Here is a 19624-nt window from a genome sequence, read left to right on the forward strand (position 1 = left end):
CTTCTGTTTTATGTATGTGAGCTGTAGTAAATATATTAAAATATTTCAATTTTCATATATACTATTTTAGATGTACTGTCAGAGTTCTACTTTGCAATTTAAAGAAAAAAAGACCACAAACAAACGCCCCAGAATCGCCCACAGTGTAACTGTGGCTTGAGATGTGGTGCAAGCAGAAAGGTTTTTTGCTCAGTATGTGTGTAATAAATATGTGGCAGTAAAAATCCTTCCTTTTAGAAGGATCCAATGGTTATATTTTCTGCAATGCACACGTAGTTTTCCTCAATATAAAATTACAAACACGTAATGATTTCAAAGTATGCGTTGTGATTCCAGTTATGCCTGTTTCGAAGCTGACAACAAAGAGAGCCCCTTCCAGCTAGAGCCATAATTTTACATGCTTCCAGGCAACTCACATAATGTACACCAAATAAATCCGTTCATAATGGATTCTTTCTGGGTAACGTGCCTTCAAGAAGTGTCCTGAAAGAGATCACTGAAATTAATGCATTGACCATGAAATCGAAGACAATAATTGTTACAAAATGAATTTCTTAGAGAAAAGTAAGCATTAGAAGTATAGGAAGGAAAAACATAATTGAAAAAATGCTGGTGCTGTGATAGACAACTTAGTTGTAGAAGGATGAGGTGCTTGGTGTAGTCTGTGCAAAAAATGGCCTGAAACATTGACTTCTGGTACTGAAACTCTAAGGCCTCCTGACTGCAAAGAGGAAAAGGCAAAAAGAAAGAAGTAATCTAAGTAAGATAACTAATGCAAGACAGAATTGTGTGGAAAGCAGGCAGCATGAAACTTTCATGCATTCCCTGATGAGCCAGACGTGTTTTAATTGCTCTCAAAAGCAAACTTTTCACTTTACTGCTAGAGCAGCCTCTCCAGTTTGTAGACTGTGAGCATAATGACTCTAAGCACAGAGATAATCAAGGTCCCTGTTATTTTTAACACTTGTGTAAAAGCAGTTTTTCTACAAGTGAGCCTTTATAGCATAATCTGGTAAAGCTTAACTCTTTTCTTACAGCTTGAAATAGTGGGTTTGCTATATATTAGCAGTCCTGTAAGGGAGAAGTGGAAAACTAGGTTCTGTTCAGGAGCACTGTTTCTGCAGGCTGGTGTGACCAGGTAGATCAGCAGCCGGTGCATCCCCTGCAGGCAGTGCTTTCAGGAAACTTCCAAAAACTTTGGCAAGGACATGCCAGGCTTCTCTACACTAGTCAAATAGAAGATCACTGGAGCTCATAAGATAGAACTTCTGGAAACCTAACCACCTTTCTTGGTCTATGTTTTATGTAACCATCATTTTGAAAAATATTGATGTGAATTTTCCAAGGCAGTCTTACACGTGTGTAGGTATATACTGCTATGGCAGTGTGCCACTTCCATTTACCTCTGCTCAAAAAAACACTGTCCAAGCTGTAGATTTGGGCATTGTAAGTATGAGTTTTTACTGTTATGTTGCCTTTTGAGCTATTTTATTGAATTTTGGCTGTAATACATTGCTTGCAGAGGTAAATTTCTGGTAGATGTGAGGAATTGAATAGTTTTATTGGGAAACAATTTCCTTTTTCTGTAGAATATATGGTAAAAGAAATTAAGGTTTGTCAGGATAAGCACATCTATTCTGATGTAAGTACCTATGAAAGCGGTAAAACTGGATAAAGAATTATCTCTCACTAAAAGTTCAACATTTTGTTCTGAATTTCCCTTATTCTAGGCACCTGATGTCACCTGCAGTGGGTGTAGTAACACTTCTCAGACCAGAGAGGGAGTCTTCCAGATTATTTAGCATACAAATGCTATTTTGGAAATTTCTCTGTTTCTGGAGCCTAGAGAGACTGACTTCTTAACTGGGGTCATCTAAGCAAATTCCTTTGTTTTGACAGTGCAAAAACTTTGATATTTAGAGGTTGATTTGCATTGATTTAGGCTGCCCAGCAGTATCAGACAATCAGAATATTTCTGGGCAACTGCTTTGTGTTACTCCTCTACACCAGTGGCCCACAAGTGTATTTGTGGAACACACTCACATAGTTAGGATTTCATAACTCGCCCCAGTGATTTCCTGATATGCTATGGATATGTCAGTTTTCAATGAGTGCTTGTTTGTGACTGGCTTTGTTACAGCACTGCATTAATACCTGGACAGAAAACCAATTTGAGGATATGTGGGTTTTCTATCCTTAACTTCCGCTGATCATCAGTTACTATGCAAAAATCCCAGTAAACAGCTAATTACACTGGGACTTCAGAGGATAATGGGTTAAAGTCAGAGCCAGGCATTGCTTACATTTGCAAGCTTAGAAAATTGTCTTTTGTTTTTATAGTTGCAAATATTTGTACCAGAAGTTCCACAAGTGGCAACAATGAAGGCTGTTTCCACTGGTTTTTTTTAGTCTTTGTATGTTTTCTTTATGCAGACCTCAAATACCTGAAGAATTCAGTGACAGCCCAGCTGTAATAAGTTCACATTTTTCTCATAACCCAAAGTGTACCTCCCCTCACACCTTCTCCTGAGTGACTTCAGGTCTTAAGCAAAGCAACATTAAGAAACAATTATTAAAACTGCTGCTTAGAAATAGAAAATTATGTAAAAATAGGAGATTAGTAATATTGCAAATTTTGGAACACTGTCTTTTGAGATTCATTCTTTCTTTTTCTCTCCTTAGACAAGCTCTATACAGTCTTCAATGTTTTTGATGATGATTCCACCTGCTGGACCTATCATGAAGGTGTTTTGTCTATGAAAGTAACAAGAAAGGGGCCAGTTGTTAGTGCACTGGAAGCAGACTGGCTAGAACTAACTACATTTTATTATAAACAAGGATTGGCCCTAGTTGATTCTTTTGTACACTGGGAAACTTCTAAAGGTGAGTACTGTCGCAGGATATCATTGAGCTTTTGCTTGTTTACATAGAATTATGTAACTTGAAAAATTATGATTATATTTTGCTTCTTGATGGGAGGGTATATATGTAGTATGTCCAGATGGATCTGTAACTGCCCAGAAAATAAATTACTCCCTTTTAGGTATCAGATTCCACAGATTTATAATAGACTAAGTAATTGAAATTTTTGCTTTGTTTTATCAAATTGACAGTGTCCAAAGCAGCCTACTAGAGTAGCTTTATAACAAAATAAACCTCTTGTGCTAGTTCTTGTGGTTTGGTTTGTGCTTTTTCAAGGAAAATACAATGGGATGGTAAGTGTTTAGAACTCCTGAACTGTGTTACTGGTAAAATGTGTAATTGGGAGATCCATTTCCATTTGAACTGGATTTGTCTGAAAGCCAGAAGTTAAAAGTGTGCAAAAAATAGTAGCAACTAGTAGCAACTACTGTTGTACAATTACTTGGAAAAAAAGTGAAGAAAATTGTAGTACCCTAGTGTTAGGAGTACAGACCAAAACAAACTGAGATGATTAATAAATTCCAAAACAATTAGCTTTTTTAACAAATGTTGTTTGATAGCAAACCTACACAGTATACTTCACTAAAGTGATGCTTTTGTTGCATTTGTACCTGTCTTGCTTGTACTAAGTTGCAATTTGTTGACGTTCTTTTAGAATTCATTATTGCAGTGTAAGCAAAATACAGGGCTGCAGTAGAGAAAAGTCTTGTCAAATGTTAGTTGAAAAGATTCCAGGGACCTTAAACAGCTTTTGTAATGCTCAGGATGATTAATAAGTGCAATAGATAATTAATAATGTATTGAAGTGCCTTTCATAAGTCATTTTGTCTGCTTTTTACATTAATTATGTGAGGAGTGTAAAATTACTGTCAGTTTGAGCAGTTGCTGTATTTACTATGCCTTATGTTTTTTTCTGATAATTTTGATTTAAAACAATATACACTCTTGTATTATTAAAGGCCTTAAAAAAAAAAGTGCAAAGCACAAGATCTTTGCAATTTAAATTACGATTCTTCAAAAAGAAAAATCTGTCAGTAATGACAACGCTTTGGTTTTCATTGCTCTCCACGGTTTTGAGTGTGAATCACTGTGTTTCTGTAGCTCTGCAGTAAATTTAGTGACTCAGAGGCACATAAGCTCATCAATGTAGATTTACTTCTGATGGAATTTGGCAGCTAGTCCCTCTCAAACTGCATATTTTGTGCACGTGAATAGTCTAATGCCACAGTTTGTAGCAGTTATCTTTTCTGAAATTATTACTCCTGTTTATTGAAGTCAGTAGAACATCCAAATTTCCTCTGGTGGAGGAGAGGTGAGAATTCAGATTTGTAGTTTGCTTTATGGAGTTTTTTTAGAGCTGGAAAAGAACTCTCTGGAGATCTGTTACAGTTCACTGAAGGGTGGTTTTGCAGCTGTTGAAATTAATCTTTGCAGCTGTTATCCAACAACAGTTTTACATTCTTCCCATTCCCCACAGAGAGAGCTGTCTGCTCCTCTCTGCATGAATAACTTCCCATCTTTAATACCCAGGTAATAACATACCTCATCCAGTGTTGGAGGGGATTTAATGCTGATATTCTGAGGATTACATGATTTTGCTGTACCAGTTTAGTTTGTTAGTCAGCTGTCAAGGTAAATCTCCACAAAAGGAGCTTCCCAAAGGCTGTTAGGGGAAGCAAAACCAGAAACTGAACGGATATTTGATGCACAGCTTTAGTTTGGGCCAAACGGATGCTAGTGGGTTTTGACATGTGAGTCAGGGAGCTGTGCTCTGAAACTTCCTTCCCATCAGGAATCCTCCTACAATTACTTGCTTCAGGCTCTTCCTGTGGCCATTTATGTATTTAAGTGGCTGTAGTTGAGCTTTACATTTGATGGTTCACTCATTTTTGTGCTCTCTCCCACCACACCAAAAGCCACATGTCTTGTCAGAATGACAATATTGAGGGGAAAAAAAAGGTTGTGCCCATCCCCTGCAATGAATATGCTGAATACAGGAAACAGGAACTCATACTGGAGTATCAAGAGGTTAATGCTTTCAAGACAGTTTTTCACAGTTCAATTTGTACAGAAAAAAGGGATTTTAATAGTAAGTTTACTTGCACACTCCATAAATAATCACAAATTTGAGTTTGCTGAGTTGCTTAATTTTATTTTAGAGCACTGTTCAGTGAGAAAGAAACATCTTGTGTACATCTTGGTAATCTGTCAACCTAAAACTCCATGCTTATGTTTATGTTCACAGGGGATTATTTGCCCAAATCTTTAGAAGGATTATTTATCTATGAAGAAGAAGGTGCTGGGGTTCCAGGTTCAAACAGGAAAGGAAATGATGCAATAGTTGTTGAACAATGGACAGTCATTGAGGTAAATAGGTGATGATTTAGCAGTGCTATTTCCTACTGGTATTTTTGTTTGTTTTTCTCTTTAGGATGCTGGTATCAGTGTTCCATAGACATTCAGGATGGTTCCCTGAAGTCACCTGCATAGGCTTTACTAAAGCCCCATATGATAAAATGAAATCAGATGTGTGGTCATTGGTAAATGTGCATAAAAGAAATATGTGGCCTGACATTTGTAAACACTAATACCAACAAATACAACTACCAAAGAAAACGTCTTGGGGGATTTTTGTGTGTGTTTCAGACTAATTTAGGTGTTATTTCAGCAAGTGCAGGTCACATTGGTAGTGTGAAGTGTTTTTTAAAAAAAGGAGAGAAATTAACTAGAACTAGAAAAACAAGAGAAAATTGATAGTGAATTAATTCAGTATAATATTCAGATATGTATTTTTATGAAAATTTTACTGCTAAATATGAAATACATGGGTTTCCTAATAAATTGACATTACTGCTGTAGTAGGTTACAGCAATAAAATTACTTAGATTACTGTTCAGAAATATTCTAATCTTTTAGGATTATTTGTATGAATGAAGTCTGAAATCAGTTGTTGTTGGGTGTTCTTACTTTTGAAGTATGCAATAATAAATACATTTACAAGTGTGGGGAAAAAAACAACATCAAACTAAAAACTTTTATATTTAAAAAAAGGAAGACCACCACCAAAACCATAAGTACATAGCTAAGTAAGATGCTTATTTTTTACACGTGGAGTAAAAACTGTAAAGATGTCAATTGAGACACCTAATTATGGTGCTTAAAAAGTTTTAGGCACTAATTTAGTGAAGTGACAAGTCTTAATCAGTGAGATGTGCTTTGAATTATGTCTTGATGAGTCAGGGCTCATGCCTAATGCTAATAAATTCTGTTTTCCGTGGATTTTGTAGTCTTGAACTTTTCAAGTTTTTTTCAGTTTGAAATAATGAATCTCCATCAAACAACAGCTTGATTTCATCTCAAAGGATTATCTCATTAAAAGTGAGAGGGGAGGTGTTGTAATTGTGTAAAATGCAAATATAACCTGTACAGAGTCTCTTTACTACTTTTTATAATTATTAATGTAGGGGTGTGAAATTAAAACAGATTATGGACCTTTACTGCACACGCTGGCTGAGTTTGGATGGCTCCTGACCTGTGTCCTGCCTACACCAATTGTACGACATGACAGGTACCCAAACTCTTGATTACATCATTTTCGGTGTGTGTGTCTGAGAATTATCAAATAATTACTTGCATACTTTAATGTAAAAGGAACAAAAATGTTGGTGATGTTAAATGTATGTAAAGTTTGAGATGTAAGTAGCATTTCCATGGAGTGCTTTGCCATATCTTCTCTGGACTACTAATTCTAAATTTAAAATACATTGTGTAAATCCAAACATGAAAGATTTTATTTAGGAAACTTTTTATCACATACCCAGTCCACAGCAAACATGCTTCAACTAGAAACAAGTGTTGAAATGTTTTGCTAGTTTAGGACCTTGTGAATGACTGATTTAGACCATGGAAAAAGTTATGTTTTTCCATGGTCTAATGGAAAGACAGTCCTGTAGTATTTGTTGCAAATTAGGGCAGAGAATGTGCTAATCCAGCAAGTTATTGGCCTGTTTCTCTTCTCTAATATAGACATTATGGTTCAACTCAAACATAATACCAGAGTACTGGATTTCAGGTCTCTAGCTGTAATGCTTATTTAGAGCAGCGATGGGACTCTTTTCGATGTAAGAAGAGCTAAATTGCAGACCTGGATTCCCCGTAAGGTTCCAGGCTTGCTTTTTTCTTTGTTTTTTTTCTTAAATAACCTCTCTCCAAAAAAGATACAACACTAGACCAAGCATTCTTAATACCTCTATTCTCTCTTTTTTTTTTTTTTTTAAAAAGTTCTCCACCCATTAGATTAAGATTGCCAAGCTTCAAAAGCAAGCAAAGGTACTGAGGCAGGGTTTAGGGCTCATTAGCAGCTGTGGAAAGAGTGGATGACTCAAGTAATCTTTGGATCCCAGACCTCACTGTGTTAAATCAAGGCAGTATGAAAAAGATGTGTGTGAAAGATTCTAGAAAGTAGAATCTAGAGTAGAACTCTACTCTAGAAAGTAGAGTTCTGCTTAAGTGATTTGACATAATTAAATTCAACTCACCCAATATAAGAAGGAGGCTTTTGTGATCAGGAAATACTTGGCAGTGTTTTTTCTAATAGTTAATTTTAATCGACTGGTTGAATGCAAAGACAAAAGCAGTTTGCAGTAAGATACGGTATTTTCTGTAGTTTTTTGTTTTTGTTTTTTTTTTTTTTCTTGAGAGTCTCTGTTTTGCATTCCTCGGAAGAAGCAGCAGTTTCCAGAATATGAAACAAATGGTTATCCTTTAATGTCTTCAATAATTTTGTAGTCTAATTGTATTAGCTTTGAACATGGTGACTTACTGGCTATATGAGCTACCAGGCCTGGTTTTCATAAACAGCTGAAATTTTGGCCAAATCTTAGATCTTGAGAGTAACTTTTCAGGATCTGGGTATAATCTTTGAAGAATGGGAGGGAGATTTTAGTTGTCATGGTGTGTTCTGAGTCATAGGATGAGAGAATATTTAAGTTCCAATCTTTTTGTGTCTCACAAGCAATGTAACTGAACCAATCCCCATAGGGTTTGGACAGCAGGGTCAGGAATGTCCTGAGCAGCTGCTGAGTGACACTCTGGGAGTGTCAGCATGTGCTTGCAGCACATCAAATGGTGCTGGTTTGTACCTCAGACATCACAGAGCCAAGGCTGGGCAAACTAAAAGAGGCTAAGTGCTGTAAGGGAAAAAAAAATAGGATGCAGTGCTGTAGGAAGCATTAACAGATTGATTAGGCTGGGGCTGTCCCTTGAATCAGTGAGAATAGACCAGGAAGATATTTAGGTCTCAAGCAGTGCTGTACCCCAGGTGTGGAACAACCAGAGCATTAATAGCAGTGCCCATGCTAAAGGGGTTGTATCCTGGCCAAATCTGAAACTGGATTCATTTTGTATCCACACTAGAGTAACTCAGCCTAATAAAAACCATTTGTTTTCTGGCCTAGATTGTTGAGTAGGAGTCTGTATGAATTGTCTAATGCTTGTTATCCCATTGAAGTTTGTGAGTTACTCTTGGAAGAAATAGGATGAATCATGTTTTGTGTCCCTGTAGTAGATCTCATATACAGCAATTCAGTTTGCATTAAAAAAAAAGGGAAAAAGCTTATGAACAAGAATTCCTAATTAGGGATTGAGAATTCATGAGAATCAGAAAATTAATGTCTTCCTGTTCTGATAGGCTGAGTAGTGATTGATAACTACTATTTTTAGGCAGTGATGTTGGTATTTAAAGAGGAGAAGAAATTCCTGCATGGTTACTGTGTGTCTGCTGTGAAAGATGCCATTACTGTGGTGGTGCTGGGTTATCCTAGGAATGCAGAAGTCTTAATAAAGAAGGACACTTTATGCTGCTCAACAGCTGTTTTTTCCCCAGACTCAAAACTCTGAACTCAAAACCCAGCCTGAATATTAAGAGGTTTCAGAAACACTGAAGAAATGAAATAAGCAACAACTTGGGATGATCTGACAAAATGATGTTTTCATGTTTATTTTTAAAATAGAATTTGTGCATAGTATTTAAAGAAAATTTTGTCTATTATCACTTTTACTTACTGTAGTATTTTCCTCTATTCTGTCTTCCTTTTCTCCTAATTTATTGCAAAACTTTCCCTCATGCCAGATCTTTTATGAGTATGCACTTGTAAATTACTGCTACTCCAGTTTTTAGTATGGTAGTACCATGAGTTTGTAAGGGTCCATACATGTTTGTGGTTGAAAACTAGAATTACTTTTAAGGCTTTTTAAGTTTTTCATTTAATAGATCCTTGGAGCCAGGACACTTAGTATCCCAGGCTGGTGTCTGTCTCAAAACTGAAAATAGACATGCTCTCCAAAGTTATAATTTTTTTAGAAATGAAAATGCAAAAAAAATAGCCCCACAAAAATCTGCACCTGCATGCTTGAAAATAATTTATCTTATCCCCTTTGGTCATTTTCAGAAAATCTTGTCTAACATCTATTCTGAGTGCTTTGTCCATCAAATATTCATGCATTAAAAAATGGATCTGTAAAAACCAGAGCCATTGGCAGTACTACTGAGCTTGTAGCTTCATGGTGTTTTGGAGGACTTAAATATAGATGTGTAAGAGGACACAGTTTTGCCCATACAGCATAAGCAGACAAACAAATTGCTGGTGTTTCAACAAAAGAGTCTCTGTTGCTCTTCATCACTCTTAAAAGAAGAGACAGGAAAAAGGCTTCAGCAGCCTTACTCTGCAGTGACCTTTATTTCCCATCCCTGATTACTGTAGTCCCTGAGAGTGGCCGGGGCAGACTGTGGGCAATGCACTGCAAAAACACTGACTTTATGGTTATTCATTTATCCTGACCCACCACTTAATCTATATTTTCAAAATGCCCTGACTTATGAGGCAAAGAGGGAATGTAGAAATGTGAGGGAAACTGTGGAGCTTCCCTTGCTCTAAGCACTTTTTCTCATTTAAATTCTGTGGAAATCCCACTGTCATTGAGTTCTTTGTGAATTAAGCTCATAGCTGCTTTGTCGTGTGCGGCATTTTAATAAGGTCAGACTTAGAAATTTGTTAATTTACTTCTTGTCTACTCACCATCATGTCCTTTTTCTGTTCTAGTAGAATTTGTACAAGCTGTAGCTCAGTGTTTGGGTTTTTTTCTTTTCTCTGGAGGAATGCAGACACTGTTACAAAATAAGCCTTAGGCTCTTCCCCATGCCAGAGACTGTGCTCAGCCTCGTTGCTTGGAAGAGACATTTTTCAATTGATCAAAAGAGACATAACTGAGGCACAGAGAAATACCTAGCCAAGTGGAATAAGGTTGCAGGATTGCAGATTTCCTTGTAATGACATAAAATCTAAACACTGTTTCTTTTAATGAATGCACATAGTGATGTAGGGACTCTTGGAACAGGAAACCTTGTTAGGCTTAAGGAAACAAATGAATTCGTTCTCCTGTGTTTTTGTTTTTCCCACAAGCTCCCTGTTCTCATCCAAGGAAGAGAACAAAATGCAAAGATATGCTGTGACCTGAGCTGAGCCAGACTGAAAAAAAGATTGTGAGGGGCCAAACAGAATCACAAATCCATCATCACCAGCTATTGATCTGAGTTTATGCTGAGAATAGTACTGGTTTGTGAAGTTTCTCAGAGCTTACTTCCAGAAGCTTTACTAAGGACAGGCTGATAACAAACTCTTCTGAGCTCATAGGAACAGTTCTAATCCCTGGTTTTTCTTGGAGCAAGTCCCTGATGTTAAATACAAAATAATTTTCAGTTTTGAAACATGCATCAGTTGCCTTGACTTCATGTGTGTGGTGGTTACCCTTGTGACATAAGGTAAAAGTAAAAGCTTACATTGTTTTAGTAGTTCTTCGTAAAGTTATGCATAATAACACTGTTTTGTGGTTGATAGAGTAGGTAGAATCATAAATACTTCTAATGAACTGCCATCTCTTTGGTGTTTCTATTTTGCTACTTCTATTTAGTGCACTCTTAAATCTGTAGTCACCCTTTGGCCAAACAATTTCAGTGTTTTGCCTTTATATGCTTAAAGATCTTATTGATTACTACCCAGAAGCAGCTGGGGGGAGAAGAGCTTAGAAAATTGTAGTATCTGATATTTAGAAGAAAACAGGAATTTTTGAAATCTTCTTATTCTGGAGTTCTTGTCTTGAAATTGTTTCACTTTCAGTGACATGGGCTTGGGGTTTGTATTACATAGCCTGTCAATGTGGTGACATGTATTTCTGGTGGAAAGGTAGTGGAAATACATTAAAACTTAGAGGATGTATTTATCACCACTACTAAGGGGGTGTAATGCATATGAAACATCATATCAGTAATATCTGGTCTGGGGAGCAACTTCACTAATCATGTTTATTTTTCTACAAGTATTCCCTTTTGGAAAAAAACCCCAACGCTTCTGCTTTGACTACCACAATGGTATTAGCATCTGTAGAACTTCCAGAATTGAAGTTGCTCATTTTTCCCCCACCTTCTTTATTTTTCTTACCAAAATATTCTCTTGTCCTGCCTATGCTGGTACCTCCCTTGTACAAACCACCTGGTGTCATTTATCTCATTCTTGATGCAAAGCTTATTAAAACTGAGCTGAAGCCCTTTATCTATAGGTGGTGAGGCAGCAAACTTATGCTGTGTCAACTAGATGATATTTTACAACTTTTATTTAGCAGTAAAGAATGTTAATTCCCAAGTTTCATACCACAAAGTATTCATATTTGCTGAAGCTATGGATCTATTAAGATTGGGCCTGGTTGTTGCTATATTAATAGGTAATATTATGTTGCTGTATATTTAACTGTGAAGATTAGGTTAAAAAAGGCTTGTGAAGATTTGCTTCAGAAATAAATGTACAAACTTGGATTAAAAGTAGGAGCTCTGATATTTAAACTTTCAAAAGCACACATGTTAAGTAACTTCAGTCATGGTAATACAAATTACTGGTCTGCCCATATTTTCATGTGCATCACTTTGACCCAGTTCCATGCTTCTGTTTTTTAAAAAATATCATTATAGAACCATTGAGGAATTAATAAACTGGATAATACTCTGTAGTCTGTCCTCTTCTCAGTCACAAACTTACACTGACCCTGAAGCTGACTTTGAATATGTTAGTGACAATTATTGCCTTTAAAACATTTAAACTATTTTCTTTAAATTTTAGTGAAGGAAATCTGGCCACAAAGCAAGTAATTTTTCTTCAGAGACCTGTTATGTGGAGTTCTGCTGTCCAGACACCAGAGGTGAGTAACATTTTTTTTGGTACTCATATTTTAAAATTTAGTGCTTCACATAATGGTAAGATACAGAAACAAACTAGACTTCAGAATTGACAGGGGAAAGAACCGGCAGAACACGGTTTCCCTGCAAACAAGTTCAAGTTCATGGATGTTTTTTGCAGCTGGATCACATGATTTTTTTTTTTCTTCAGGTGTTATCTCTTAAGCCATAAGAGAAAAGCATGAGCAGGCTAAAAACCTGTTTTGTGCTAAGGAATTACTGTGTCTCAGGTGCATGTGTTCGGCTATGCTATATTTCCTTGGAAGTCTTTAGGGAGTCTGATCAAAATCCTGCATCTCTTGCACATGAAACGCAAAACTGTTTTGACCTTCAAAACATCTACTTTCACATTTTTAGAAGAAAGACCATAGCTCAACACTCCTAAGGGATACTGTAACCTGCAGGTTATCAGGATGAAGGGCTGTTGTTGTATGAAAATGTGTGACAGAGATAGAGACTTTAAAATTCCTGCAGTTGAACCTCAACAACTCCTTGTCCCTTTTGAGTGGAGGGTGTATCAGTGACTGACAGTCTCCACATTCTGCTCAAAGTCAGTGTCACAACAATTACTGCACCAGCACACTGCTGCAATAAATCGTGCTGTGGCCAGAGGAGGGTGAACTCCTGGTGGGCTTTTCTTTGCCAGGTCTTTTGACCTACTGTGATGGGTTTTCATTTTTGGTGCTTTCTCATTTTCAGTGGTTGAACAGCCTTTTTCTATTCAACATGTCCTTCCTGTGATAACCTTAAGCAGTTAGGAAAACTGTGAATGTTTTCACTCATGTCCAGCAGTAGAGTGGTAACTTCACAAACTCATTCATGGCATATAATTATATGGCAGTGATTCCTAGCTGTTTATCTATTTGTATGAATACTTCCATAAGTCTTCAAATTTCTTGTATTTCTATTTGATCTTTCTTTGTGGTTTTTTTTTTTTTTTACTGTCTGTTCAGTGTATTGCCATCATCTGTGTTTTCTTTTGTTCAGTGTTTCTAAAATATACTCTTCCTTTTTTTGTTCTTCTCCAGGCTTCTGCTTATCTCCAGCCTAACTTCCTTGTCACTGTGTCCCCTGATAATTAGTACTTCCATGCCTGGAAGAACTTGCCTTCAACATGTACAGTTCAAGTCCTGTTTGTTTTTTGTCTCTGCCACTGTCTCAATTCCCAGATAGTTCTTGTACACTATAATTTATTTCTTCACTTTCAGAACTGGAGCTTTTGCTTTTTTGCTCTTCAGTGTTCTGTGTAGTCTCCTTTGCCAGTCTTTGTCTCTCTCCATTCATACCCTCTTCTAAATTCTGCCAGTAGAATTTTTTTCCCTAACCACCCACTGTGTCAAAAGCACCTCCAGCTTTTATCTTTAAAACCTTCTGACTTCCTCTTCCATGCCTGACTTTGTAGCCTTTACTTTTTTTCCTAATTCATTTCTGAAAATATATTTTGGACCACAGTTTTTGATAGCAGCACTGTAAATATATAAAGTGAAATCATGACAGCTATAAAATAATGGTTTTCCTAATGCTTTCCTACTTCTTTAATACTCTGTATATAATAAGGGCATGAACTCCTGATTCTTTTTCCCTTGGTAAGGCATAATGTCACTTCTAACTGTGTGCCCCTTAAAAGGCAGTGTAACTGTATGTCACAAGTTGGATTCTGCCAAGAGATGTAATACAAACCAGTTCTGTAAAAACATTCAGTCTGAGGAACTGATGAATCTTTGAGACATGGCGTAAATTAAAAATAGGAAGCGTTGTACTCACTGTTGAAATTCTTCCACCCTGTTGTAGGGTGATGAGCAGCCGTGGGTATACAAATTAAAATGTGTTTTGTAGTTGTTTTATTTTGTTGGAATGGGAAATGTTTGACTTAAGCATAAACGTACTCAGAGTAAACAAGAAATAGCTGATTTGTAGCCACTTACATCAGGATTTCCATGTTTGAAATCTGAACAAAATGTGTTTTTTCAGTACCAGTCCATGTTTTGCTTCTCTACCAGAAATTTCATTATGCTGAGGTCATTTAGCTTGGGCTAAATAGGTAAACTAGGGCTGAAACTGAAACATTTAGCAGAGTCACATTTTCCTTCTGTTTTACCAATTATGTTGGTTTTTCCCATAACTTTAATCCCCCATTACTTGGTCTCTTAATCTCAAAGGGTCTCTTTTCTGAGGATGGAGTATGTTAAGTCCTCACAGCTCTTCTCTCTCCTTGTGTATTTGTGGGGTAGTGAGTTATGGCCTGGCTTATGATTTATGTGATAGTAGAAAAGCTTCTTGGGTTACAAGGGCTGTATTGTCTCTGTAGACTTTTTGTTTGTCACATACCATTTGTTTTTCTAAGGGTTCAGAGAATGAAATGCAAGACTGAACCATGCAGTGCTTGAGGGGGTTATTTTTTCTTTTCTCTTTTTCTTTATTTCCCTTAAGCAGACTTTTCCATCCTCTTTCTGTGGCATCCAAGCACAACTTACTTCCTTCTGTTTCTCCTGAGGCAATGCTGTTTCCCTTTGTTTAATTTCCCAATGTTCTCTGTAACAGCTCTCCTAAATATGTTTCCTTTAGCCACATAGGCCATTGTTTTTACTGTTTCAAAAGGGTTTGAGAAAAAGCTTAGCAATGTACAGAAGGGGGACACAAGCTTGCCAAAGCATAGTAAAAGTCTGTGGAGTGTTTTGTTTTTTGGGTTTTTTTTTTTTAAAGTGTCTGCACTGTGTCCTTCATGCACTAAAATGCAGCTCTCTGCTCAGGCTGGATTCCCTCAGCTACATGTGCTCCTTCTGTGGGCAGGGCAGTGTCCCCGGCAGACATCTCCTGGTGTAGCTGTGCTCGTGCTGAGAGCAGGGCTCCAGGCAGGTGGCTCAGGGCACTCCTGCCTTGCTGACCTTGCTCCTCTGTGTGGCTCAAGGCACTGACATTGTCTCTGGAGGTGCTGCATCGTCACAGATCTCAGGAACTCGGGTAGCTCCTGATGCTGAAGTGAGATAAACCTTTTATTTATTGTTGTGCCTCAGGGAAGCCTTAGCATAGTCTGGTGGGTCTACTGTTTGCAGAAATCATGATCTGTTTACTTTCCTTTTTGACATTGGCAACCATCACTTCTACAGCAAAGATATCAGGCAGTCCCAATACTAGAGTCAGACTGTATTAATCCTGAGTTCCTCCTGTGCAAGGACTCTGTAGATCCCATTTCAAATGGCTGTATAGAGCAGCCACTGACTCCTATCTGCGTGGATTTACCATGGGAATGGTAATTGCCTCCTCAGATAATGGCAATCTCTTGTTTCTTGAGAATTGCACTCGGGATTAAAATGCAACTACACTAAATCTATCCATGATCCATTGCAAAGTGTTTGGCTCAATTGTTTTTCCCCTAAATAAACTAACATTTCAACATTCTCTTGTTTTTCAGAGGAAATCCTTAAGACAAATGACTAGGGAAGAAAAGGGCAGGGTGTCCAGCAGAAGTGTTGGATCAGACACAGCTACTTTTTGCCCTGTAGAAACTGGACAACCACCTGACGAGTTTCACCTATCTCCTTCTAAACAATGTTGGATCAAGGAGGGATCCTCCCATTATGGAGGATTTCCAGGATTCAGCAGCAGTGATGGAGTATTAAGGGAACTGGATGATGGACAATTTGACCAGGAGGATGGAGTCACTCAGGTCACGTGTATGTGATAAGTAAGTAACTGCATCAAATGGACATGTACATAAATCACACAGATGGTTTTTTTAAAAAAACTACACTACTTTAAATACATTGGTATAATCCTATGACTCCTCCCAAACTCTTTTTGTATTTTTGTCATTTTCCATGTTGTGTTAATCCTACTGTAGTAATAATACTACTGCAAAATAATTTGTTTTTCTGTCTGTCTTTAATAGTATAACTACATGACTTGGGTGCTCTGCTAACTTGTTAATGCTTTTGACAAGCAAGGAAGCAAAAGCTGCAAAACAGTGACAGTTTGAATTGTGTGAGAGAGAAAGGAATGAGGATATTTAGAACTTTCCACAAGCTGGAGGAATGCTTTTGGATTTGTTTGGTTGTTTTGTTGTTTGGGGTTTTTTAAGGATGTTGTAAATATTGGTGGGGAAAAATGAACTGTCTGGCTGTTGTTAAGTTTTAATATAATTTTCACTTTATTTGCCTTGCATAAGTTCAAAAGCCTAGAGAAATGTCAAGTCTTACACTAGAGTGTTAATAATTTAAGCTACATTCAGACTTGGTATGGACAGAAGAACTCAGGAGGCTGTAGGTAGGTAACTTGTTCCTGGAATATAAACTTCACCTATGCAGTTTTCACAGGGTTCCTTGTACATGTAAGCCAGGAGCTTATAACTTGTATTATATTGATGTGTTCATAATGTACTTGTGAGTGGAAATTAAAAACTTCTCATCCCCTGAAAGGTAACTTGCAGTCTGTAAACAATTAGTTTGAGAGGCTCCCTAGGAAGCATTGAGACAGTGTGATGCTGCTAATGCAGAGGAGGAAGATGTAGGCTAAACTTCATAGGCAGTATTAGATGGATGTATATATAAAAACGTCTCAGCTAAATGTATCTCACACTGGATAAAGTGCATTGAGCTGCATCCAATACCAGACTTAATGTTCAGAGGAAAGGATCAAGTTGCTGTGCTTCCATCTTTACTATGGGGAGGAGCTGCTTGCATTAAGGGAGGTTAATGCTGTGGGGAGAGGAACAAACAGCAACTGCTTTTATGCTGCTGTCTGGAAACTATTTTACAGAGGAGAAGCCGAATAAAAATGCCTCTCCAGAAGGTAAATGTGGTTATAGCTACAATGTGCATTTTTAATTTAGTTCTAGAAGCAAAAAAAAAAAAAAAATTTGTAAATGCTCATCATCCCTAAGCTAGTGTATAATAATTTGGTCAAAAGAAGTCAGAACTGAGCACATGTATTCATAACTTCACTCTCCATGTTTGCAGTACAGCACACACATCACCCAGGGATTCTGGTACCTGTCTTTGTGTGTTGTGTTGCAAACCTAGATGTCATTAATCATTTACCTACAACAGCTCATTCCCCATGGATGGCATCCCACCAGCTGCTGTGGGACTCTGCCTAATCCACAGTGATAAATGCTGGCACTAACTGCAGTGGGCAGATTAATGCAGTGACTGGAACACCAACAATTAACTCCAGATAAGCACCCCAGGAGATGGCCAGGATAGTGGAGGTTCAGCTGAAGTCTCAGAGCTGTGCAAAAAGAACACAGCTGCTTATTTCAGTAAGCAAAACTAATTCATGCAGAAAAAAAAAATTAATTTTGTAGGGCAGGGGGTGTAGAGGGAAACCCATTCTACTGACATAATTAGCATAGAGGGAGCTTGAAATAATATTGCTTTGGAGCTGCTTCCTGAGCTACTTATGAAATTCTTACTGGCATGCTTGCTTATTTTTTCTTTGGAAGAGCAACTCAACTGTTTGTAGCAGATTGGGAGGTTTTCTTCCCGAAAAATCTACAGCTCTGGAGATTAAGCTTCAACTTCTTTTCCCCATTGTATGTTGTGGGGAGTGATGGGAGCACCTCCAATAGGAGGCACAGTAAGGAGCCCCTTCTGGCAAAGGCTCTTCTCCCAGCTTTCCCCGCAGCATCTCGAGCTCAGGGATGTGGGGCATGAGCCTTGTGTCCACTCCCTGTGTGGGGCACTGTAGGAGGAAGATCCCTCTGCTGACAGCGAGAGTGCTGGGCTGGGTGTCCCTGCAGAGCCTGCCCAAGTGCTGCTTTCTCTTGTGGCACTTCTTGGGGAGCACTGGTCATGCTCACAGGCAGCAGGGATCTTCTCCATGGGACACAGATGGAGAAGAAATATGCAAGTACAAGTTACAGCTATCTCTGGCAGGAAGCCAGGTAACTCTAGCATATTAAAAATGGACTAACAGCTGGTCTCATGCAACCTGAAATATGTTGCTCTACTTCTAGAAGTAGTTTTTAATGAATTATCCAAAACATATGTGTGTAATTTTAACCATTGGTCATTCTCCACACAATCTGTAAAATGGACAAAATGGGCAAAAATTGGTCCAGAACTCCAGTTCTGAATAGTTCAAGTTAGAGCTTTTAAAGTATATCAAAGAAATAACCTTTTATAAAGCAAGATCCTTGCTTAAGATAGTTAACATTAGTGAACCCTAAACCAAAACTGAGCTGTAAGTATTTAAGTAAGTTACAAAGTATAAAGTAGTCTATTTAATAGTTACTTTTTCTAGAATGCATTCATTGGATAAAAATTACTTAATTTTTAACTCACATCTTTCCATATCACCTGTTGAAAGGGCAGAAAATTCAAATAAAATAGTATCTTTCTAAGACAAATATTCTCCTTACAATTAATGGGCTGTACACAAGAGAGACTGTTTTGGAACTACGGTGGAAATTGAGTATGCCCTGGATGTCCACAGGTACACTAGAACATCATGCAGCAAGAAAGGCTTCTTTTAAAATGAAATAAAGCCATATTCTTTTTCAGTAGCCATCAGTTCTGACTATGCTTTAGTCCTTGCTCATGAATCTCACAGCTGTTGACAATGCTGCAAACCTCTGGATTCCTTTCTGTCTTTTTAATGCAGTATAACTGTGCTAAATTGTTTCCACTGAACCCACTCAGCAGTTCCTGGATTGTTAAGGACAGCTGGGTTTTTTAATGTCATTTGTCTCATAGAATCAAAGTTTCTTGTGCTGTAGAAATATTCATCTGAATTGTTTGCTTTTGGCAGTCAGGGCAAGTTGTTCGCTCAGCCTGTGTGAAGACAGTGCAAGAACCTTCTGACTTCATGCACTTCCCCACTTATCTTCCTAAGGCTTGAATGCTGAAACTGAAAACATTGAAAATGCTTCTAAAACAAGTTATGGAAAATCTTCTGGTTTGATGGTTCTAAAAAATTCTGAGGGACAACTTGTACCTTACTTGGATGAGTGAAAAAGGGAGGGTGCATTTTGGGTATAGGAGATGTGATTTCAGATCCTCATCACCTGTCTGGCATTAAGGTTTGCCTTTACTAGTGTGACCAGTACTGTCCACTAAGTAAAGCAGCTTTGTAAATCAGAAGAATTCTCTGAAAAAAACAGTAAGTACACTTTCTGTAGTCAATAACAAGACTTCAGCCAGGAAAATGTGTGTTTGAAATGTAATAGGGAAAGCCCTTTCCTGATCGTGACAACAGAAATGCTCTGCAACTATTAGAACAGAAGGCAGCCATGATCATGAACCTCTGCAAAAGGCTGTTTATACTTTCTGATGCTTAAATTGTTTGGAGAGGAAATAGTTTTCTAATGTTTACAAACAGGAAGAAACTGTCCACAGTTAAATATTTTGTACTTTGCTTATAACTGTCAGAACAGTTTATTTACATACCTGGTCAACTGCAATAAATGGCTGCTTCACTTGT

At 37.7% G+C, this 19624-nt stretch overlaps 1 protein-coding gene across 2 annotated transcripts in view; it reads left to right on the forward strand.

The window, feature by feature from the left end:
- Positions 1-19624, forward strand: part of RFTN2 (raftlin family member 2) — a 30169-nt gene extending 10545 nt beyond the window's left edge. For both annotated transcript variants that reach the window (XM_041403462.1, XM_041403463.1), the window contains exons 5-9: positions 2683-2883; positions 5168-5289; positions 6387-6490; positions 12090-12168; positions 15618-19624. In XM_041403462.1, coding sequence (XP_041259396.1) covers positions 2683-2883; positions 5168-5289; positions 6387-6490; positions 12090-12168; positions 15618-15887 — 776 coding nt within the window. In that variant the 3' untranslated portion in view covers positions 15888-19624. The remainder of the gene's footprint in view (positions 1-2682; positions 2884-5167; positions 5290-6386; positions 6491-12089; positions 12169-15617) is intronic.

The sequence above is a fragment of the Onychostruthus taczanowskii genome, unplaced genomic scaffold, assembly GCF_017590055.1.
Source record: "Onychostruthus taczanowskii isolate IOZ18803 unplaced genomic scaffold, ASM1759005v1 scaffold20, whole genome shotgun sequence".
In the NCBI taxonomy this organism is placed as follows: domain Eukaryota; kingdom Metazoa; phylum Chordata; class Aves; order Passeriformes; family Passeridae; genus Onychostruthus; species Onychostruthus taczanowskii.